This window comes from Rhopalosiphum maidis, chromosome 2 (assembly GCF_003676215.2).
Source record: "Rhopalosiphum maidis isolate BTI-1 chromosome 2, ASM367621v3, whole genome shotgun sequence".
Lineage (NCBI taxonomy): Eukaryota > Metazoa > Arthropoda > Insecta > Hemiptera > Aphididae > Rhopalosiphum > Rhopalosiphum maidis.
In genome coordinates this window covers 56,825,530-56,848,243 of record NC_040878.1, presented here as the reverse complement: position 1 = coordinate 56,848,243, position 22,714 = coordinate 56,825,530, and the positions used below count along the sequence as shown (strand labels likewise).

The 22,714-nt window shown below is 27.0% G+C and overlaps 1 protein-coding gene across 1 annotated transcript in view; it reads right to left on the bottom strand.

Moving 5' to 3' along the window:
- LOC113554664 (ras-related and estrogen-regulated growth inhibitor-like) overlaps positions 1-17,522 on the bottom strand; it is a 74,061-nt gene extending 56,539 nt beyond the window's left edge. The window contains exons 1-2 of the mRNA XM_026958612.1: positions 17,197-17,522; positions 13,559-13,646 (exon numbers count right to left, since the gene is read on the bottom strand). Coding sequence (XP_026814413.1) covers positions 13,559-13,619 — 61 coding nt within the window. The 5' untranslated portion in view covers positions 13,620-13,646; positions 17,197-17,522. The remainder of the gene's footprint in view (positions 1-13,558; positions 13,647-17,196) is intronic.
- Positions 17,523-22,714: the final 5,192 nt, after the last annotated feature.

The window sequence follows — 22,714 nt, the reverse complement described above, 5'->3', positions numbered from 1 at the left end:
GCAGAAATATATTTCCTAGTCACCCTTCAATACAATATCACCCACATATATATATATATAGTTGGCTGAGATAAAAACGGGTCAAGGATCTGAAAGGTCTGGGTCGGAAAAATGAGTACAACAGCGAATACTCGAAGAAAATAAGATATCACTTTCTACATAATATTATATTATTATTATTACTATAACTATACTGTCAGGCCATAATAGTTGTTTATCAGAAATGTATTTGACGGATAATAGAATATCAGCTATTGGTAATATAATGGTAAAAGTAAAATGCATTTGTTGTTTTGAAATCTCTTAGAATAGTAAGGACCATACAGACACACGTCTTAAGTATAGATGGAAAATTAGTAAATACATACAAAATTATACATATTTACATAGGTACATTTTTATGGATATATCATGTATGTGATGTACGTATATATATAAATATTGTATATAATATAAACTGTTATAGTCCACAGACGTCGGAGATAAGATTTCTTTATTTTTCAAAAAATGTCGTTTTGAGATTGATTATCAATGATTATAGAGTTATGAATATTTACTTCGATGATAATTTATGTCAAGAGTTAAAACTCTAAAGTGTAATATTATATTGATTATTAAAAAAAAACAACGGTTATCAGTGATTCAATCTATATAACTTTCATAAGCCATGCAAAATATCATAAATTTCATAAATAATACTATAATAAAATAATATATTAGTATTAAATACTAAAAATGATAGTGCAGTTTACAAAGTGATCCATCAACTATAAAAACATTTGGTTTAATAGATTATGTAAGATTTATTTAATCTTTGTACTGAGCTTGTACTATGTAAGGGCTTATTCTTTAATAGGCTTATAGACATTTATATAATAGGTTAATTTTTACAAAGTTTCTTAAAAATATATCCTCCGCTTTACTCTTACACGTTATAATAGTATTCACAATATCATAAATATTGTTTTATAAGATATCAAAATAGATAATAAACGTACAAATAACTAACTATAAGTAAAGATATTATACAACCGTATTAAAAGAAAAAAAATTTATTATACATTAGCTTACTATAATACTTATAAAAATGTAAAACAGCAAACTAGACTTAAATGTTATATTAAGTATATAACTATATACATTTTTGTATTATTAATTTACACAATAATAAATTTGACAAAATAAATATGACACGGGTAATATTATACGATAAATATTTAAAAAAATATTTATAAATTACTACTTTTATACCAAATTCACAAGGTTATACATATATTGTTTGAGTAAAATCTACAAAAATACAATATTTACTTAATTGACAAATATATATAATAATATAATACAAATTTTAAATACTTAGAAAAAAGTTAATTAGTTATTGATAATTTCTAAGTATATGATATCATAAACATACTCAGCATATTTAAAATTATTTGTTTACATGTTAAAATTATTTGGACTTCTATTGATAGAATGATAGATACTTATTAAAACTTTTATGAAGTAGGTACTAAAAAATTAATTTGCAACAATTCAATAATTTTTGAAATGAGAACTTACACAGGTTATTATTATTATTATTATTTTTTATTTAGGTATGAACTGTGAAGTATAAGTACCTTACAAAGAGCAATATTTCATCTCCAGCAGCAAAATATCTAATTGAATAAAAATAACATTAGTGATGAATACGTGATAGAATTTCTAAATAGTCGATAGTATTATACGTTGAACTGTTTTCCGAATAAAATTAAGAAACAAAGCAAATCTGATATAGAAAATTAATGAAGACTTAACATAAAAAATATTTATACATTATAGTATTATACTATAATAATACATATTCAAATTATTATTATATAAGCAATAATTATGGGCTGTATGGTTTTATGTACAACAAACATTTCGATTTAGATCTAATTTTCATGTATAAATAGTAAATAGTATGTAAATATTAAATTTATAACAGCGGTAACAATAATGAATAGTATTGTATGTGCGATGTCTATAAATGCAAGAGGTCAGGTTAACATAATTTGTATACACATATTTTTTTTAAGTAAGACAATGAATCATTTTTTTCTCATATTATATTTTGTACTTAGTCTATTCTACGGTTGCGTGATTGTTTACTCCTCGTCCTTTAAAATTTCGCAGTATCCCCATTGTTTTATTAAAATATAGTAAAATATTTATTGTTTACGTTTCAGATCGTGTTCACTGTTCTACAGACACAATAATACAGGGATTTTGCTCAATAGCAGTTTTTCACTTACGACTTCCCACTCTTCAGTTGTATTATCAAATTTTAAATTTTAACGAGGAATATATTATTTTATTGAAGAAATTATCGTTTTTTTCTCGGTATAAGTCCTCTAAGAATATTAAGAATAACAATGGGTACTGACGTCCCTCGTACCGACAAAAACTGTTGATAAATGTTGTTGAAATATGAGTCAACGACAATCGTGGCTTATTCCCAATAACCAACCACCACTTTGATATGTTTTATTTAACATCATATTTAATATTAGGTACTTCACACAACCATTTTAAAGGGAGTTATTTCGAAAATTGGTCTTTGTTTATCGTGTAGTTCAATATTTTTAAAATGAAAACAACTAAGTACCTATCGGCTATCATAGTATGTGTGTATCCTTATTAAGTCCGTTATTGTAATTTTAAAGAAAGGCAACACTTTGATTGAATTAAAATCAATCCATAAAAATTAAATAAGTTTTTATTTTTTGAGATAAATTTTGATTTAAATAATATTGATTTAGCTGTTTAAAATCTAACACCTATACGATTTCTGAACACGTATTAATTAATTATACATCACACTATCCGTAATAATATACAATGTAGTTGCCTACATAATAATTATGATAATTAGTTATATACTTATATGCATAGATATATTTACTACTTAGTTATACCTAGATTTTTCCGTTTACGATAACGGACATACGTTTAATCGTTTGTTTAAATCGTACGAACTTATGTATCACGTATAGTATATATTGTGTATGACTTAAATTAATAATTATTACGTAAAAAAAAGAAACATGTTGGTTTATTAGGTACCTATATCTTTTGTCGTCCTCAAACAGCACTTTCGATTTAGCCATATTCTCATCAACTTCTCTGTTATTAATAGAGTGGTATTAAAAACAGGCTGTCAAAAAATACTTTCTCATATATGAGCAAAAATTTCGCACACCCGTATGAAAAAAAAAATAGCTGACCTTTACAGATAAACTGGACAAAATATCATTATTTAATCTTTTACCTAGTATACTATGTATTATAATTTGAAGCTCCATAATCTTTAACATGAATTACATATTTAAAAAACAATTTTCAAAACATTATACAAATGAAGGGAAAAGTATTGAACATTGAACGACTATTTGATAGTTTTTAAACCTATATAAAGACTTTTTGTATTATGCTTAATATCTCCATATATATATATATAAAAAAATTGGTAACACTATAAATTTAATTTATAGTTATAAAAGTGCCCCTATAATATCGAGAAGATAGTAATTACTTTTTAAAATTCTAGATATGTATCGTTTATTCTACACTAGTAATAATATAATATAATATTTTGTGTATGTAAATATGTTCATATTTACATTAAAATAATTAATATATTCAGATTATCAAATTTATTTGCGACAATTATTTACCGTTATTATTTTAACTTTAATTAAGGCATGTTTAGACAAGTTAATGTCAAAGTTGAATGTCTACATTTTTTTGGTAAAATATGTCAATAGTTTCGTATTTAAAATATAAATGAAAATGAATATGTTCGAAAACGTTTAATCATATGATAAATCAATAATCATAGTAAATGTTTATTAACAATGTTAGAAATATAGAGAATAATATATTAATAGATATATATATATATTTAACTATTAAGTGAGCAATATTAAAATTAGATGCAAAAACTAAAATTTAACAGAAAATTATCTAGTGTAAGTTTGTGTAAGTTTAATAAACGTATTCTACTGGCATCATCCTGTCTACCAATGATCCGAGAATGTTTTAAAATAATTAAGTTGCAAAAAATACATATACAAAAGTACGGAGTGAAACCATTTTAAACAAATGTCATACTATTACATAATCAAGATTCAAGAGCAGTTTCCCTTATGAATTTCAATATAATTTCAATTATAATCTTTCATTTATGATCTGTATAGAAGCATTACAACATAAGGAGTCACTTTGAGTATTTATTAATGACAATATTACTATAAATTATATAATTCTAAGAATTAATTATATGGTCGATGTTCAGGTAACAGTTAATTAATTTGTAGTACAAATATAAACCATCAAAGATTCATTACATAACATACATGTATGATATGTAAAATATTAGTATTATATTAAATATGATGTCGATTTTTGATATTTATAATTAATGGAAAATTAACACCTACATAAACCTACCTATATAAACTAAAAAATTTACTTCAAAGAAATAATATTGTTAAATTATTAATTAATTATAACCGATATATTCAAGTTAAATTTGACATATTTAGTTCGTTACGTAATAATATGTAAAGTTACTTATAAAGAATACGATGTTAGTAGAAATTGATTTCTAGAGAGCAGAATCATTTCAGTCTTATTAAAGGACACATTAGCTTCCAGCACGGCCTCAATGCAGCACACGCAATACCAACTGAATAAACACAAAATATTATAGTAATAGCAGCATTATATTATAATGTTGAATTCTAATGTGACTCGGGTCTCAACACTAAACCTATTACCTAAGATGTATAATACATTTTAAAACGGATCAAGCTCTAATTTTTTAATTTAATTCAATTATTTGAACTATTTTAGTATTCTATGTACAGTTAATATACCTATTATGATATTTTAAGTATAATAATATAGAAAGCTATTACTAAACACCCAAAATTATTCTAAAAAATATATCTATTAAATCTTAAAATAACTATATCATGATCTATGAACCTCACTTAGCCTGGTCAATTTAAATCAGATTAAAGTTACACATAGTACTTACTTATGCATATAAATTGTAATTACACTATAATAAATAAAAAAAATATTATGTAATCATTTATACTAAAATTATTAAAAATAAAATAATGTTTAGTACATTATTTAGAAGGTTTATGGTATAAACACATTTTTAAAACATTAAAATACCAGTCCTAATAATAATTAATGCTTTATAGTGCACATAATATGTAATTTGTATGCCTGCCTAAACGATACCTAATTATATTCAATAAAATGCATTTAATTAATACTATAATAATATCATGATAATCAATCCTAAATAATTAGATATCTATACCTACCAAACAATAGTTTTATTATATAATTATTACATACTGCAATGTACATATTTATATTATAAAAAGGCAGGCACGTAAACCAAAAAAAAATTCGGGGTGGGGGGTTGAACCCATTTAAATCCAAATTAGTTCCCGATTAAAATTTTCGAAAAAAGCGAAGTACGATCTAATAATATTATTTAATATTATTAAAACATATTTTCCATAATTATAAGTACATATGAAATAGAAAAAAGTCTAAAAAAAAAAGAAATAATATTTATGAAAACAGAAATGGACAAATATAAAAAATGAACAGATTAGAATTTATAAGGAAATTTTATTAGAAATGTTTACTTCAACAATACATAATATTTACAAAAAAGAAAAATGGATAAATTAAAAAAAAAAGTTATGTTTATTATTACAAAAGCTACAATTTTTAACAACCTAGGAACCAATTAGGACATACCTTTTGTAACAACTCGGGAACCAATTCGGACGTACCTGTTATTGTGAAACACAAACGTTGAGCTTTTCATTAGATTAAGCTTTGAAAACGGAAAGTGGGGCACTGAAGTTGATTTATTTGATTTTTTTATTCTAGGTTTTGGAAGAATATTTTCTAGAATAAAGAGTTTAACATTTGTTAAAGCTATTATTATTGTTTAATTTTAAAATACCATATGTCTACAGTATATACTAATAGTTTATACGTGTATAATGTATACACAATATCAAGATTTTTATTATGTCAATTTTATGCTATTAAATTCCACGAAATTAGCATATTATGTTTCACAGCATTCCGATGTACTCGAAGATGTTATTATAAAATATTAACCTACATTTTAGTTATCTTAATTTCTAACGAATTATTTTAATAGTTTACTAAAATGAATAAGAAAAATCACAATAGTGTTAAAAAAAATGTAAACGAATTGATAAAAATGTGATATATACAGCGATCGTTTAACCAAATTTATCGCTTATATGGATTAATTTTAAAAATACTGCAGAGACAATACGTGCACCTATATTATAATAGGTATGAATAAGTTTAAATCGGCTCCGTAACTATAAAGGAATATAAGTCAGATAAAACTCTAAAGAATTATATTGCAAACGGAAGCTTGAAAAATAAACGTTTTGATAAAAAATAATAACTTATTACATTAATACATCTCCCATAATATATCGCCATTCGCCTCCAACGATCGTACGTCAATAATAAAACTAATAATCGTTGTCGGCTCAATTAGGAAAAAATTCTAGAATAAATATAAAATATAAATACCAGTTTACACAAACATATTATTTAAGAGTGATTTATGCGTTAAACGATTTTTACTTTTAATCGTAATTTATATTATAATAACGAAAAAATATACACGGACACACGGTCGAGTTATGCGTGAGAAATCCACGAGTTATACATACTCGTACTATTGTGCATGTGTACGCACGAAGAAAATAAAAAAAAAAAATCAGCAAACCGGTCCTTGGCTGGTTCGTCAGCAGCGAAAAACGGGACTGACCGACGAGGAGCCCCGAGGACGTATGAAATAGGAAATCGGTCGATTTTTATCTTCCACCGAAGAGATGTATAAAAAAGAACTCTCGGGCGATTATCATCTTCTCTCACTCGAGTGCATTCGGTTTTGCAACAATCGATTATTATTATTATTATTATTATTATGATCATTTATCGTTGTACGGCACGGCGCGACTATAAAGACCGGATTATTATTTTTATTTGTGCTGTATGCAAATCGCGCGCTCCGGGTGACGTTCAAACCCTGTAGGCAATCACCGTGAAGCCGCAGCTACCGCCGGTCTCCCACTCAATGACTGCCGCTTCTCTTTCATATCTTTACATTACACATTTGATACCGCATTGCCGCCGGAAGCCGGTTGCGAGCGTGCGACGCGTCATTTCGCACATTTTAAATTTGTGCACACGCACATTATGGTATATATAGTAACCGTACACTCTTATTATAAACAGGTGTAATATTATAATAATAATGCTACACTCGACCCAAGTATTTTACGGCTGTTCAAAACAACTAATATAATAACACTCACGAATCGAGATACTTACGTTCTCATCGGTCTAGGACTACACGTAGAGATAATTTTACAGATTCAGAGCCATAAAAAATAAGAGTTTTTTCTAGGGGGGGGGAGTTATCTCTCTTTAGACTGGCTAGCCCCCTCACCACTCAATGCGGATATGTGGTAATCCAATTTTCACAAATCGCATATTACCCGAAATGGCATTTATCCACATTTTACCTTAGTATAATACATTCGAGTAGAACTTATATATTAATATATTTATATATCTAGCTATATATTGTGTTCCCAATTCAAACGCCAGACACTAGAAAAACGAAAAAAATCAGTGTGCAAGACACTATTGCAACTGCCCACACATATAGGTAAGATCGGGCACCCGTGACGAGATAAAATGTCAACATCCTTTTTTCGGTTTGCAGTGTAATGAATATTATACCTACGCAAACGATATATTATATATTGTTTACTTTATCCCACGAGTTTGTGCGCTAAGAATCGTGTATATTTATACATATAATACGTGCTTATGTGCCAAATGGTGTGGAGTGTGGACGAAACACTCAATTTGAAAATACAAAAATATCTATATCGCATACCACCACAATAATATATACATACATATGTATATATATTCCGAACGTCAATTAGTTCACCTTTGAACGTGCGTTGTTACTTGGCGCGGTATAAAAATTAAATAGGTATCATACTTGTAACTTGTGACATGAACATGAACGCATACCTATATGATAAGTAATTATATATTCATAAATATTATAATACATCAATATAAAACACCAAAATCACCGTAATTATCCAACCGGTAGATAATTTTTAATAGGTTCATAATTATAATATGTCGAAATTCACCTAAGTACACGATTCCCGCTACAATTTAATAGTAATCGTCTTAAAAATGCGTTATTTAATTATTTTTAGTTCACGTACCTACCTACCTTCACACGCATATGATTATTCGCTATACAGCCGTATAGCTCGTATAGATATAGTAGATAAGTAGTATTAATTATTCGTTTTAGAAAACACTAGATAATAACTTTTTTTTAATTTTAACAATAACTGTTTTTAGGAATATAAAATTAATACATTAGTATTTCCAATAATAAAAACTAATACAACCAATAAATAAAAAAAAATGAATAAGGTAGCACTGAACCTAATATAGAACATAAAATGTATTTATTTTAAATATCCAGCTATCGAATTAATCTGTAAACATATCTTCGTTAAAACGCTGATGGGAAAATTATTCTGACCGCGATATCGTTATAAAATCGTACCTACATACAGATTCGTATTTCCTTTCACGGTTTCACGCATGGGCGTCACATTCACACAGATATTTTTCTAATATCAAAATACAATCGGTTTGGGTCACACACGCCCGTAGTTTGAATGACACAGTAATGGAATAGTATCTACTCATATGTATATATATATATATATATATATATATATATACGTACAAAGAGTAATGTAATAGTATTACACTATTACATCTACATGAATAAATAATAATATGATTTTATAATAAATTATTCCGAACACGCGCAAACATATACGAGTATAATAATAATATTGTATAATATGAAATTATCAAAATGTATAAACATTTTATTATTCAATTCTATATAAACACTATAAAAAAAATGTATGTTTTTATGTATAATATATAACGCAATGCAATAATTGGAGAAGAACGTAGTGACTGTGACTATGAAAATTTAAAAAAAAAAAACCGATCATTTTATAAAGATTTCCTTCTTTCCTAGAGAAAATTCATTCCTAGGTCATACCTTTAAACTCTACAGCCACGAGATCAAACCAAATATGGCGTTATTGTATTTAAACCGTGTTTTTCAGCTGCTCAGAGAGAATAGGGTGATTTTAGTTTTTGAATTAGTTTATGAAGTAGACAAATTTGTATTGAAAAAATTCTTAATCATAACAATATGCTTATAACGTTTCAATATATACAAAAAAAAAAAAAAAATAGAGTTTTACCCGCGAACCCGGATGGTAGTAATCGAGCGATGCTTTCAAACGTGGAAAATGCTCCATGCAATACCGGTTTATAAGCATAACACAATTATGTTCTACGTTTTCCTCCGTGCAAAACTAATTTTATAAACGGCGTGACGGACGTCTCGACGTCCATGCCGCCGTCACACTGCCAATGTCAGAATTAGCAATTTACTGCAGCTGGCGCTATATAATATACTACACGTTTATTATGTGTATATATATATTATACTTATACTTATACTTATACCTATATATATTATACATCGATATATATCGTGTAATATATATATATTGTAAGGTATCGACGACGATGACGATGACGCGACGGGCGGGGTGAGGCGGGTTCTCACAACCTCCTATCAACGCGGTAATTATTGGGTTATCTAACGCGCGGTATCGCGGAACTCTGTGGCGCGACGGCGACCGGCTCTGCGGCGGCGTTCTGCAGCAGGCGCCTCGTAATTATAGGTATATAAGCACGTCGTATAATGATTTGACCCATATTATATTTTCGATGGCCTCAACGGGTCACCTAACCTACCTGATAATCTAACAATACCAGCTGTGTACGTGTTTCCGGTGGTACACGAACGCGTATTACCCGCATGTACCCGTGGAAAAACCGCGGTTCTTTTCCCCTCGACGACGAGACACTAAGACCGCGATCGAATCGGAATTACGGCCCGACGGGTACAGCGGGCGGGGACGGCTTCAACCGCGGGACGCGATAACTCCGAGGAGATGGATCTCTGGAGGTGTCCGACGGTTTGAAACGCGTGCCCGCCTCGCACGGCTAGTGTTTGCTGCCAGCCAGCCAACTATTTGACGTGTGTAATAAATAATAACAATATACTATTATATGTAGGTGGTCAGACAACGATTGTGATTATTAAATAAGTATTAATAGTGCTTAGTGAGTGTGGTGACTACGTGCAGTTGTGTTCGCACGCGCGCCGGTCATCTGATGCCGATTTGATTGACGTCGCGCATTCATCGTGCGTTGCAGTATTATAATATTATGTCGGAGCAGTGTATTTTGTATATACCTATATATATATACCTATATATATATATATATATATATATATATATATATATGTAATATATATATTTTTTTATTTACCTGTATATATAGGTACGATATGACACGTGCACTTTATAGACACCGTAATAATTGCCGGTATCGCAAGTTTTAAATGATACCGCGTGGGTTTTCGATGACACTGTTATATTATAATATTATTGTTAGCGACGGACGAGGATATAATATTATTATATTTATTAATAACATTAACTACCTATTAAATGTATTTTTCGTACTATTCATTTCCACAAAAAATCTCCGAACCGAAAATAAAATCTAATCTCGTGTTTCCGTCTCCGTGTTTTCCCCGTTTATATAATAACACTGTTAATGAGTATTAAGGTCACAGATTGAGTAATAGTAATAATAGATGCGTATTGTTTTGTATAGGTACTGTACTCTAACGTCTCTAACTGTCAGACGTTATTATGCACTATAATATACAATAATATACATCCACGACCCCTGTACTATGGTTGTAATTGTATAAACTTATTTTACAGCGTTACCAAAAGGTTGACCGCGTGTATAAAAATGCAGTTGTATTTAGTACGTTCGTTAAGTTTTGCGAGTAAATTTAAATGTTTAGCAAGATATAACAATAATTTTCGAGAACAACTGAAATTTCTATTGCTCCAATACCCATCATTCATCAATATCTGCACATAGTGAATGTTATACACGTTACAAACATTTGCACTATTAGTGTATACTATACTTAAATTTTTATTTGATTGTAAGAAATAATAATTTTGCATAAATCATTATTTTTTTTTTTTTGTTATACAATTTAATATTAATATTTTATGAATTGAAACCAGTTTCACTAATTAAGTGAGCGGTTGACATAAATTGCAACTTTATTGTGAGTAATCTGTAATCATTTAAATGAATAACTTAAAATTATCTCATATATAATCACAATTCACAAATGCTTTTACAAGTACTTGAAGTACACGTACTCAACTTTCCTCTCTAAATCCTTGAGTAACTGTATATCTGTATATAACCAATAGTAATTTTTTACAATAAACTCAATAAACTAAATTAAGCAAATATATTATTCAATTCAGTTTTTTAATTTTCAAATTGTATTATTAATGTATATTAAATACTAATAATTAAACGTTAACCTATGGAACGTATGAAACGTATTCTGTCGTTAAAAATCATTTTATAAATTGTCATCTCCAATATTTTGTTTTTACATATGCTGCACCTAGCACAAAAATACTAACACGACGTAAAAACATTGACCTCGCTCTCTTTTTTTTATGGTTTGCAATCTGCCCGTTGTCAAAAAAGAAATTGGCATAGCATCACATGCCACATAAGTATGTGTCAGACATTTGGACGTCCCTATAATTGTTTTAACGTTATATAGGTATAACCTAAACTTAATAGTTCAATTTTACAACTCTTGGGCTTTAATACTCAGTATACTAACTACAGATTTAATCATGATTTATAGTTTATATTATGTTATATAATATTAACTCATATAAAAATCCAGATTTCTTACAAGTACAATTATTATATATTTAACAATTTAGTATTATAATAATATAGTTTATCTATTGTACAACATTTACCAACACAATTTTAAATTTGAACAAATGTGATTAATAAGATAAATTATGCAAACTTTGAAAATGTCATACAATAATTTAATATTGCATTCTGAAAAATATGGCCGTATGAATACCGTGCACAATATCCCATATAACAATTAAGTCGTCCTAACTTTCTGAGGAAAGATAGGCATAAATATAGATAGTAGCTATCAATACATCTCGTTTGACATGATATGCTCAAATGAAACAAATTTTAAAATAATATACCGTCAATATTGTCCTATAAGTGCAGCGGCATGACGATAGAAATAGAATAATTGCATTTCGCATTATTCAGAATTCACTGTACATATGTCTACGCTGCAACACAACGTATAATTTGATTGCAAACACACGTGCTCGTACGCAAGGGAATAAAACACTGCACACTATGCTAATATACAAATTGTCCATAGTCACGCAGTTCATTTGACTGCGGCACATTTTCAATTTTCACAACATATTAATCGATTGACTCAATAATTTATTATTTCCGATGAATATCAAAACCCTACTTATATTTCTATAATAGTAATAACTAATAACCGGCAATATTCAGGTCATTGTAATATCTGATTCCAATTTTCATTATTACGGTCTTCTCTACCAAAATTACAAACTACCGTTGGTCGTTACCATTTTATTAGCACAAAATATGTTGAAATATTACGTATCGTCATTGTTTCCATATTAGGTTCCGGCACGTATAACATATGCGCGCACTAAGAATTATAACCAAACGTCTAGACTTTGTCTATACAGTATAGACGTATAACCTATGGGTAATTGTTTATATGTATAGTGCGCACTAACACGTTATTCAAGTGATGCAGTAACTATTAGTTATAATGAAATACATTTCACACTTGGATATTTTAATAATAATTATAGGTAGTACACAGTTGCATTAACGATTAACTTTATTGCATTTATTTTTCTACTCACTACCTTTACGGGCTATACGTGACTATTTTGTGATAATTTATAACCACTATTTATATTATACCTACTATATTATTGTATATTTTTATATATTATACGAAAATACGAAATAATATTTTATTGTACCTTTTATGTAAAGACCAATACTTATTTGGTAAAGTGGTTTTTTTTAAAATAAACAATTATCTGGAAATCCATCAAAAGGTTACTATTATTAATTTAATAAAGTTATGGTTAAAAATTCAACTTTAAAAATTAAAAACATAATATAATATACACTGTACATATTACAAAAATTTTAATATTTTTAGTATTCCTATAATAGACAATAATCCTATGACTAAAATCAATACTTGTACTTTAAATCAACTTTTGATATACTTAAATACTAAATATCTTTTAATTTTCATTATTTTACGTATTTATAATTAAGTTAAATTCAAATATCTTACCAGATTTCCCAACGCGAGAACTTCCCAATACTACAGTCCGGATACGTCCAATATTCGTCATATTTATGTCAATGAAAGAATAGTTTAACTGAAACATAAAAGAAAAAATATTATTTTCTCTAATTCTGTACTAATGTAATATATTCTTAAAAAAATTTAAATATAGATTATAAAGCGTATAAGATTTAATAATTGCACTCAAATAATGAACATATATTTATCATAATAATTCATTATCAAATACAAGTCTAATTATCATATTTATAATAATTTATAAAATAACTAATAAGTAAGTAATATTAGTAATAACATATTTAAAATTGTAGGTACAGTTTAAATTATTAGTTAAACTGCTATTATCGCATCAAAGTTACAACTCCCTTAACATACAATTATAGTATATTTGCGTGTTTAATACATATATATTATTTTTAAATATTAACAAATGAGCACTAAGTAATTTAAATATTAGAAATATTTAAATTGTTTTTATGTATAAAGTTATTACTTGCATACATTATTAAGTTTATTCAAATAATGTATAATATAATATTTAAAAATATTATTAAATATAAATACAAATTAAAAACAATCATATATATTTTAAATAATATATTGGTTTTAGGATACTGTTATTGACCTCTCACTTAGATATCTAGTTCATCCGATATTATAATAAATTCAATAAAAATATTAAGTATATCTAATGATTTAAAACAGAATACCCTAAATATCTACAACGTCAAATCAAATTTAAACGATTAATGGATACTTAATAAAATGTGTATACGAATATATAGTGACATAACATAATCACAGTGGCGTAAACTGGGTGGTACAAATGCAGCACTTGCACCACCACATTTTAGATGTGGTGGTGCAAAGGTATATTTTTGTACCACCAGAAAATCATTGAAATATATAATATAATATATAAACAGGAACAAAATTGTAATTTTCGTGCATGTATTAGGCATTATCAATTAAGTTATTATTCTATCTATATTCTAAAATAATAAAATCAAAAATATGGCAATAATTCAGTACCTGTCAAATTAGAATCAAAAATAGAATACATAAAACAAAATGACATTCAAAAAGGTTTCCATTAATTACAGAAATATTAAAAATATTCCGAACAATACCTACTAATACAGCAGGTTGCGAAAAATCTTTTTCTTGTCTAAAGAAGTTAAAAACTTATCTTAGAACGACTATGGGACAAGAAAGGCTTAGTGGTTTAGCAGTTTAGCTACTTTGCAGCTCGAAAAAAAAGAATAATATTAATTTGGACCAGGTAATTGATGAATTCGATTTGGGATCTGTGGAAAGAGGACGTCGTCTCAACTTAAAATAAATAAAAACATTTTTGACTGTTTTTTTTATTAATATTATAAAAATCAAGGTTTTACTGTTAAAAGAATTCAAAATATATATTATTTAAAGAAATATATTATTTGGAAAATATATTATAGTTTATAGGGAATGATTTTACTTAGGAAGTTGGATTATTGGTGTGTTGGAAATAATTATAAGTTGAGAATATGCCACTGCACCACCAGAAATTAGACCTAATTTACGCACTGCATATACAATTAATCATAAGGTTAGTTTTTCTATGGAAAAATCTAAAAATGATTAATCATTCATAGTAAACTTTTTTCAAATCACCAAAGCATTACATAACTGTTTAATTTTTTTATTTTGAAGTGGGCCATATTAAATTATTACATACTATAATAATATTAAATCCAAGTAAATGTTTTATAACAATATAACGTTTCATTAAAGATATAAATTCAAAACTAAATTAAAATTAATTTAATAACAAAATAATATATTATATTTTATTATACATTTAAAATGTGTGATTGTTTTTAGTTATATAGGTTGTAGGTAAATAATTATTTTTTATTATAATTTAAATGTATAAATAGGTAGGTACCTATTTACCTATTATATTACAGTAAAACCTGCAATTGTATATATCTCACTTTGTTGAAATTAAATTTATTTTGATCAATATATACCTAACAATATAGGCATAATAATAGCTTATATAGGCGGTATACTAATTTAATAGGTCAATTTTGTTTTTTGAGAAAAAAATTGCATACCCTTGAAAGTACGTTATTTATACTATTATCTTATTATAGGAATAGTAATTAGTAATATTTAATTTTTAATGAAAGCTAAAGGTATATTTTTAATTTTATACTTCTTTCAGAAGCGAAATACTTTTTTAAAACATTAAATATTGAATAGCTTTATTTATTAATAATCATCTATTGAGTTTTGAGTTTATAACTAAATAACTTATACCTATAGTACCCAGTTAAAGAGTAAAATATACGATCCAAAATAAGTACACCGCTCATCGTAGTCAAAAAGTAGTCTATTTCCAATTATAAAACAATAAACATAGACGTGCGCACGAAGGGGGTGTAAGGAATGCAACTTCCAGTGAGCTCACCTTAGTTTGGTGTTTAGATACCGAGTTAAATAATATTTCATTAATTAAAATGATGTTAAATCCTTTTTTTAGTATTGTGTACCCCCAGCAAAAATATTCTGCGCATGACTGTGACAATAAATATATATGTCATAATTTAAAAAATAAATAAAATCCAGTATATTATGATAAAATAAATAGTAAAATATCTATTAAATTTTATACTGACTTTGAATTACAATGTTTGAAAAGTATTGTATTCAAAAAACAAAACAAAATTAATTTAGTCTGAAATATTTTTTTATAACATGTGGGTAATACATCATTATATCACATACAAGGCAATATTATGTGAAAATGAATTATATTTTATATGATAATAATACTTAAAAGAAAATGTTATACCCTTTATCTAAATGAAAATATTATAAAAATATAAACTTATAATATTTGCTTGAATTGAAGAAGGGTGTGATGGGACATAGTTCTTCTATTAAAAAAAATATTTTATACGTAGCTCTTCTTATTCATTTTAATCAATATAAGACAATTAAATTTTAAATATTCAAATACGCATAATCTTTTGACACATTTGCAACATCCTTATTTTTCCCCCAATTCAAACAATGTAATACAGTGGACGCCGCTTATAAGACTACGCGGATGATATAAGATTCAGTCGCTGATTAGACTCAAAATCATCTGGAACGGTCCAGATGTATCCAAATGCATTATAAAAATTCGGTTATAAGATTCAACACTTCGTTTATAAAACTCAAATTTCGTAAAAAATAAAAAAATTTGGTTAACATTTAAAAATAAATTGATTTTCAAAAATTACATCTTTATTTGGGTTATTTCTGGTTTTGATTCATGCTTTATAATAATGTGTGTATGTACAACAAATTTTATCGCATTTTAAATTTTTCGCAATTTATTATCGTATGTAATAGATATGTAATGTATATTATTAAAGTAGATTAAAATTAAAGCAAAAAATGTAGTAAAATAAAATTCATAAATATGTAATTAAAATTTTTTTCCCCCTTCGTCTATAAGATTTAGTCGATTATAAGATTTATTACTTTGTGTTGGTTCCAAAGTGAGTCTTATAAGCGGCGTCTACTATATATATATAATATCATATTATATTATATATTAATATTATTTAAATTAAAGTGCTTACATTTTTAATTAACTATTATATGAGCCCTCGTCAATGAGATGTGATATCGTTGTCGATATATATAATATATTATATTATATACGTTTGTGTTAAATTAACTATCAATCAATCTTCTCCACGAAGTCTGTGACATTTTTCGGTGACTATTACGAGACGATGTGGCAGCAGTGAACGGTGAAAATTCGCCATGCGTTTCACGAAATTAAACTCTTTTATTAAAAAATAAATAAATAATAACGATCGTGAAAACTATAAACAAACCGACTATAAAATATCACCGTCGACTGAACCTGCACACACGTACACTCGAAACGAACGACCGAACGTTACAGCGAACACGTTGCGACTGATCTTGTCGACGGCGGAAACGTCGTGGAAGCGCCGGGTTGCCTGTCGGGGCCAATCGTATCCATCCGCAGACAATCGTAATCTGGCGGTCCGCCCCTCAACGATTTTCTCGCGAGCATTTAGCCATTTAGGTACGTCTAATTTTAATAATAATACATTTAGAGCAAAGGACTTGTAATTCTAAAAAGTTACCAAATATGCACTTTAACACTTAAAATATTCGTTTTTAAATTAAAAACAATTGTTTTTTTATTGTAATGAATTTATTTGATTTAGTTACAACTTACAATTTTACAACGGCCGAGTATCGATTATCAATCATATATTATTCAGTAATCTATCTATAAACAAAATTTATAAACGGGAAATTAATTTAGTTGGTAATCCTCGAGCGCTTCTAGGAAAATTTGCGAAAAATGGACAAAATTGCGTCGTCAACAATCATATTAATATATTATTATGCTAAAATTTAAAAACAAATCTAAATCCAACAATTTTAGTTGTTTATCAAATGAAATAAAAACATTGATAAAATTAATATTTAATTAAAATATTAGTATATTATCAAAAAATATAAAAGGTATATATTTTGTTCCTGCATTTTTATGATTGTGCAAAACGAATATTCAAATTTTATTACAACTCTAAAAGTCTTCTGCTGTATTAATAATATTATTATTAAGGTAGGGAAATAATAAATCCACGGATATGCACTCTTACATAAAAATCCCTGTGCACTATCAATATATTTCAAAATATAATTAAAAATACTAAAATATGATGCAAAAATATAAACTACCGTTACGATAAAATAGCATCTAAAATGAGAACGAAGTTAAAATATAATAATTCATTTCAATACCTAAGTCAGCACAAGTACTTATATAAGTTACTAAAATGTATACTCAATTGATCCTCGATCACTATTCACTATACCTATAAGATCGCGCATGCGCGAAGGTTTGTTTATCGATTTGGTGAACATTATATTTAAAGAAAATGTGTAATAATAATATCTCTTTGTTGTACACTAAGATGTCGAATTATATGTTATTAAATTTGAGTTTAAGGATTTATCGTTATCATTATACACAAAAAACGATTCTGAAGAGGCAGAAGCGTAGCCAGGATTTTTTTATTAGAGGGGGGGGGGCTAAGTACTTTTTACATTACATTTTTAAACATTTTTGTTTGAAATCAATAATTTTGTTATATACATTAAAAGAAAATAATAAATATATTTTAAACATTTCAAACATTTCAAATAACCGCGTTTTAAAATCCTATAACGTAAAAAAGCCAAAATATTTTGAATATTATCATCTATAGAACTATAGAAGTCACTAATATAAATATTTAGCAAACAATTCAAATCTCTACTAAGAAAGTAAAAACTAGTAACTGGAACCTTTTAAGTTGAAGCTTTTTCACTGCTTCGAAAGGTGAAATCACGCAAATAAAATAAAAACACGTCACTGTAAAATCAATACATTAATCGATCCATTCAGAATATTATTCCAAAATAAATATTAATGCAATTTAATTTATTATAGCTTCTAACTGTGTCTTCGTATCATTGCCTGACGCCTGTCGTCTGAATAATTTGTATTTAAATTTTAAACACTTGGTTTTTGAAGAACCAATACAATTTTATCACTTTTTTAAACTGATCTCAGCGCCACTGCGTTCATGTCTATTTTATGTGACATACAAATATTGTTCATATATTCAAAAGTATAATACATTTTCAGCATAAATTTCCAATTTGATATTCAGTATTTCAGTATCTTCTCTGGTACATAAAAACTTATCGTATCATACGATTGACTTTCGTTCGTTTGTATAATTTTCGTCTAGGTCACTTAGCAATTCACAAACATGATAAATTGTACATCACAAACACGCCGGAAAAATAAATTCGTTCAAATATATTTTGTAATTTGTAACTATATTATATTCGTACATCGTATGGCATTATTCAATTATTCCTACATAGGCTAGATTATATAGCTATAGTACCCGAGTCTATTTTGAATGAGATGTTTTTGTACAATAGCCAACGTATAGTAAAGTGCCTGGTGATACGTTATGCAAAAGCCGATTTACGTATATACCTACTATAACAAAATTGATATTATCGAAATAATTTCATAGATATCATATGTGCGTATGTCATTATCATATTGTGTACCATGTACGACCGTTTGTTTTTGAAAACGTGACTGTAATGCATTAATGCAACAATAATACAATTTTATATTTTATATACCTATATATAGGTATCTCTTTATTTAAAAATTATTGAAAACTTAAAAATCGTTCCTGTGATACTATGTTGAAGATATTACACGAATACATTCATATCCCATAGCCTTCTCACTATGAAAACGGCATTTCGGCCTTTTATACGTCGCACTACATAATATACATATGATTCCCACCTCAGTTGCGTAATACTATAAGAAAAAAAGGTCACACCACTTATGGACAAATAGTAAATGCAACATCGAGTAGTTTGTAACAGTGTGGAAAATGGAAATCCGTATTTATACATGACTCTATAGTCTATACAACTTGACATTATGTCAAATTGTCCATAATAAATAGTCAGAATTCTTAGACCTAAATAAAAATTTACTTATATTTGTTTCAATATTAAATAATTTACCTCATGCTCAACTTAACACACAAACATAATACACAAACGATGTACAACGTAGGTATATCTATATATTATAGCTTATTGCCTATATATTTAAATTTCTCCTACAGTGTTTAGAATAAATAATATATATTATTATATTAAGTAGATACACATGTTATGGCCAATTACGATGGCCGTCAATTGACCGGTCGTCAAATTCTATAAATAAATAATAAGAAAATTATAATGATTTAAATTTGAATAAATCGATGTTCTTTAAATTAAAATTACTGCAGTCTGTAATACAAATGTCAAATATACAATGTGAATTTTAAGAATATTTTATTAAATTATAAACATATAATAGGCATGTAGCCACATAAGGGAACACTTTTTGTTTATTTAAATAAAATATAATGTTTCTTTATAAGACAAAATTAAATCATGAATTTCATCAAAAATTTCTGCCATAACGCAATACTTTTGTACGCTGGGTTTCGTTGTTTCTTTTTAGAATTTATTGTAATACTTTGAATATTAAATAATCGATAGTAGTTTTTGTATAATTGTATGACTAAGATTCTGCGGTGAAAATTTTAACATGATTGTTGTATAAAAAGTGCGAGTTTATTAATAACAAAAGTATAAAACGCAAATCTAACCACCTTGAACTAATCGTGCTCGATGATATCGCTTTGCTTGGAATCTTATTTTTCTTCTAATTTAATAACTAAAAAAACCTGGCCATGACCTCGAAAAGATTAATTTGAACATATAGAAAAGAAAACTAGGTTCAAAAATTAACAACTTATCAACTGTTTATCGCTGTTAGATACTGCTGCAATGGTTATTTTACTATTGTCTTGTCCAGCTGGATGTTGTCCACACACCATTAATTTAGTATACACATGATCAAATATAGCCTACCTAGTACCTTTATGGCTATATACAAATAAAAGTGTATGTTATATTGGGCACACGTCGAACACATAATTTAACAATTTTTGACAACGCAGCGTTGTCATCAAAGTATAATATACCTACTAAATAGCACTAATTTACTGCTATGCTAAATGATTAATTTATAATTATAATTAAATAAGTATGTACTTATAGTTACAGAGTGGATGTTTAAAGGTGGGATTTGTTTTTTTATCATTAGTATTGACGGTGCCAGAAAATTTTTATTGTAGAGAGGGGGGGGACGATACCGGACCGACCAAATTTTTTTCTGGTGTTGCATTTATGTACGGCTACTCGATTACCCATTAATAATTTGTTTCTACCGTATTTTTAGAAAAGTATTTCTAAAAATATTTTGAGTAAAATTATATATATATATATATATATATATATATATATATGTTATATTTCTAAATAATCAAAAAATATACCAACCATCCCAATATATTATATTATCACAAATGTACTACATTAAAACTTCAAATTTCCTCCGTTTTCTTTTATTTGTATGTAACAATACATAATTTTTTTATTTTTAATGTATAAAGTTTTAGAATGAGTGCACTGCAATTAATATTAAATTTATTGAGTATTTTTATTTCTAAATGTACGAAAAAAGCATATTTAATTTGAACATAACAGTCAAACTTAAAATAATATTACACAAGTCTAAAAACAGTTAAAACTTTTTAAAGTAATTAATACTATTTTATATATTAATAATGATTTACAATTTATTTATTTATTTACCTACATATTTTTAACATTAAATATAAGGGGGGAAATGGAGGGGTAGTACTTTCCCACCTTTGACCTTATGTAGCGCCGCTCCTGATCATTAGGATACCGATTTTAAGACAATATAAACAATTAAAAAGAATTTAGAATAATAAAAAAGGGAGAAAAAAAGCATTTACTGACGAAATGACGAACAACATTAAATTTGCTCATCAAGAACACACTTTAATCTATAAATACAAAGTATATGTAGGTACTTTAATAAATGTTGAATTAACTTTTCCATCATTAACTCCCTCGATAAGTACATATAAAAGAAATTTTAAACATAACATAACGTTTTCATATGATTTCCTTTATTTTTACTTTAAATAACAATGATAAATTAATAAAACACCAAAAAAAATAATTGAAAAAGGCATTTATAGGTAAAAAAAAAAAGATAAAAAAAGCAAAAATAATATTCACCCATTATTTTATAAATTAATTGAAACAAATTTAAACATAAAAATTATTTTTTATCATTATCAAAACAAAATACATTTAACTTCAAATTTGAACACTATGTAGTAGGTATTTATTACCATGTATAATAATCTCCAATGACTAAATGTAATTTTAAGTTCAACTGAGAATATAAAAAATAATTTTTACAAAACAATTATAATTGCATAATTTATTTAACAGTATTATGTATACAGTATTTAATGATCTAACCTATTTATTAAACTAAATACATTTTATATATTATCAAAAAAACTTGTGTATTAGAGTTATTATTATTAATAATTTCTCACATTCTTTGGTCTTGAACCTAATGATTTT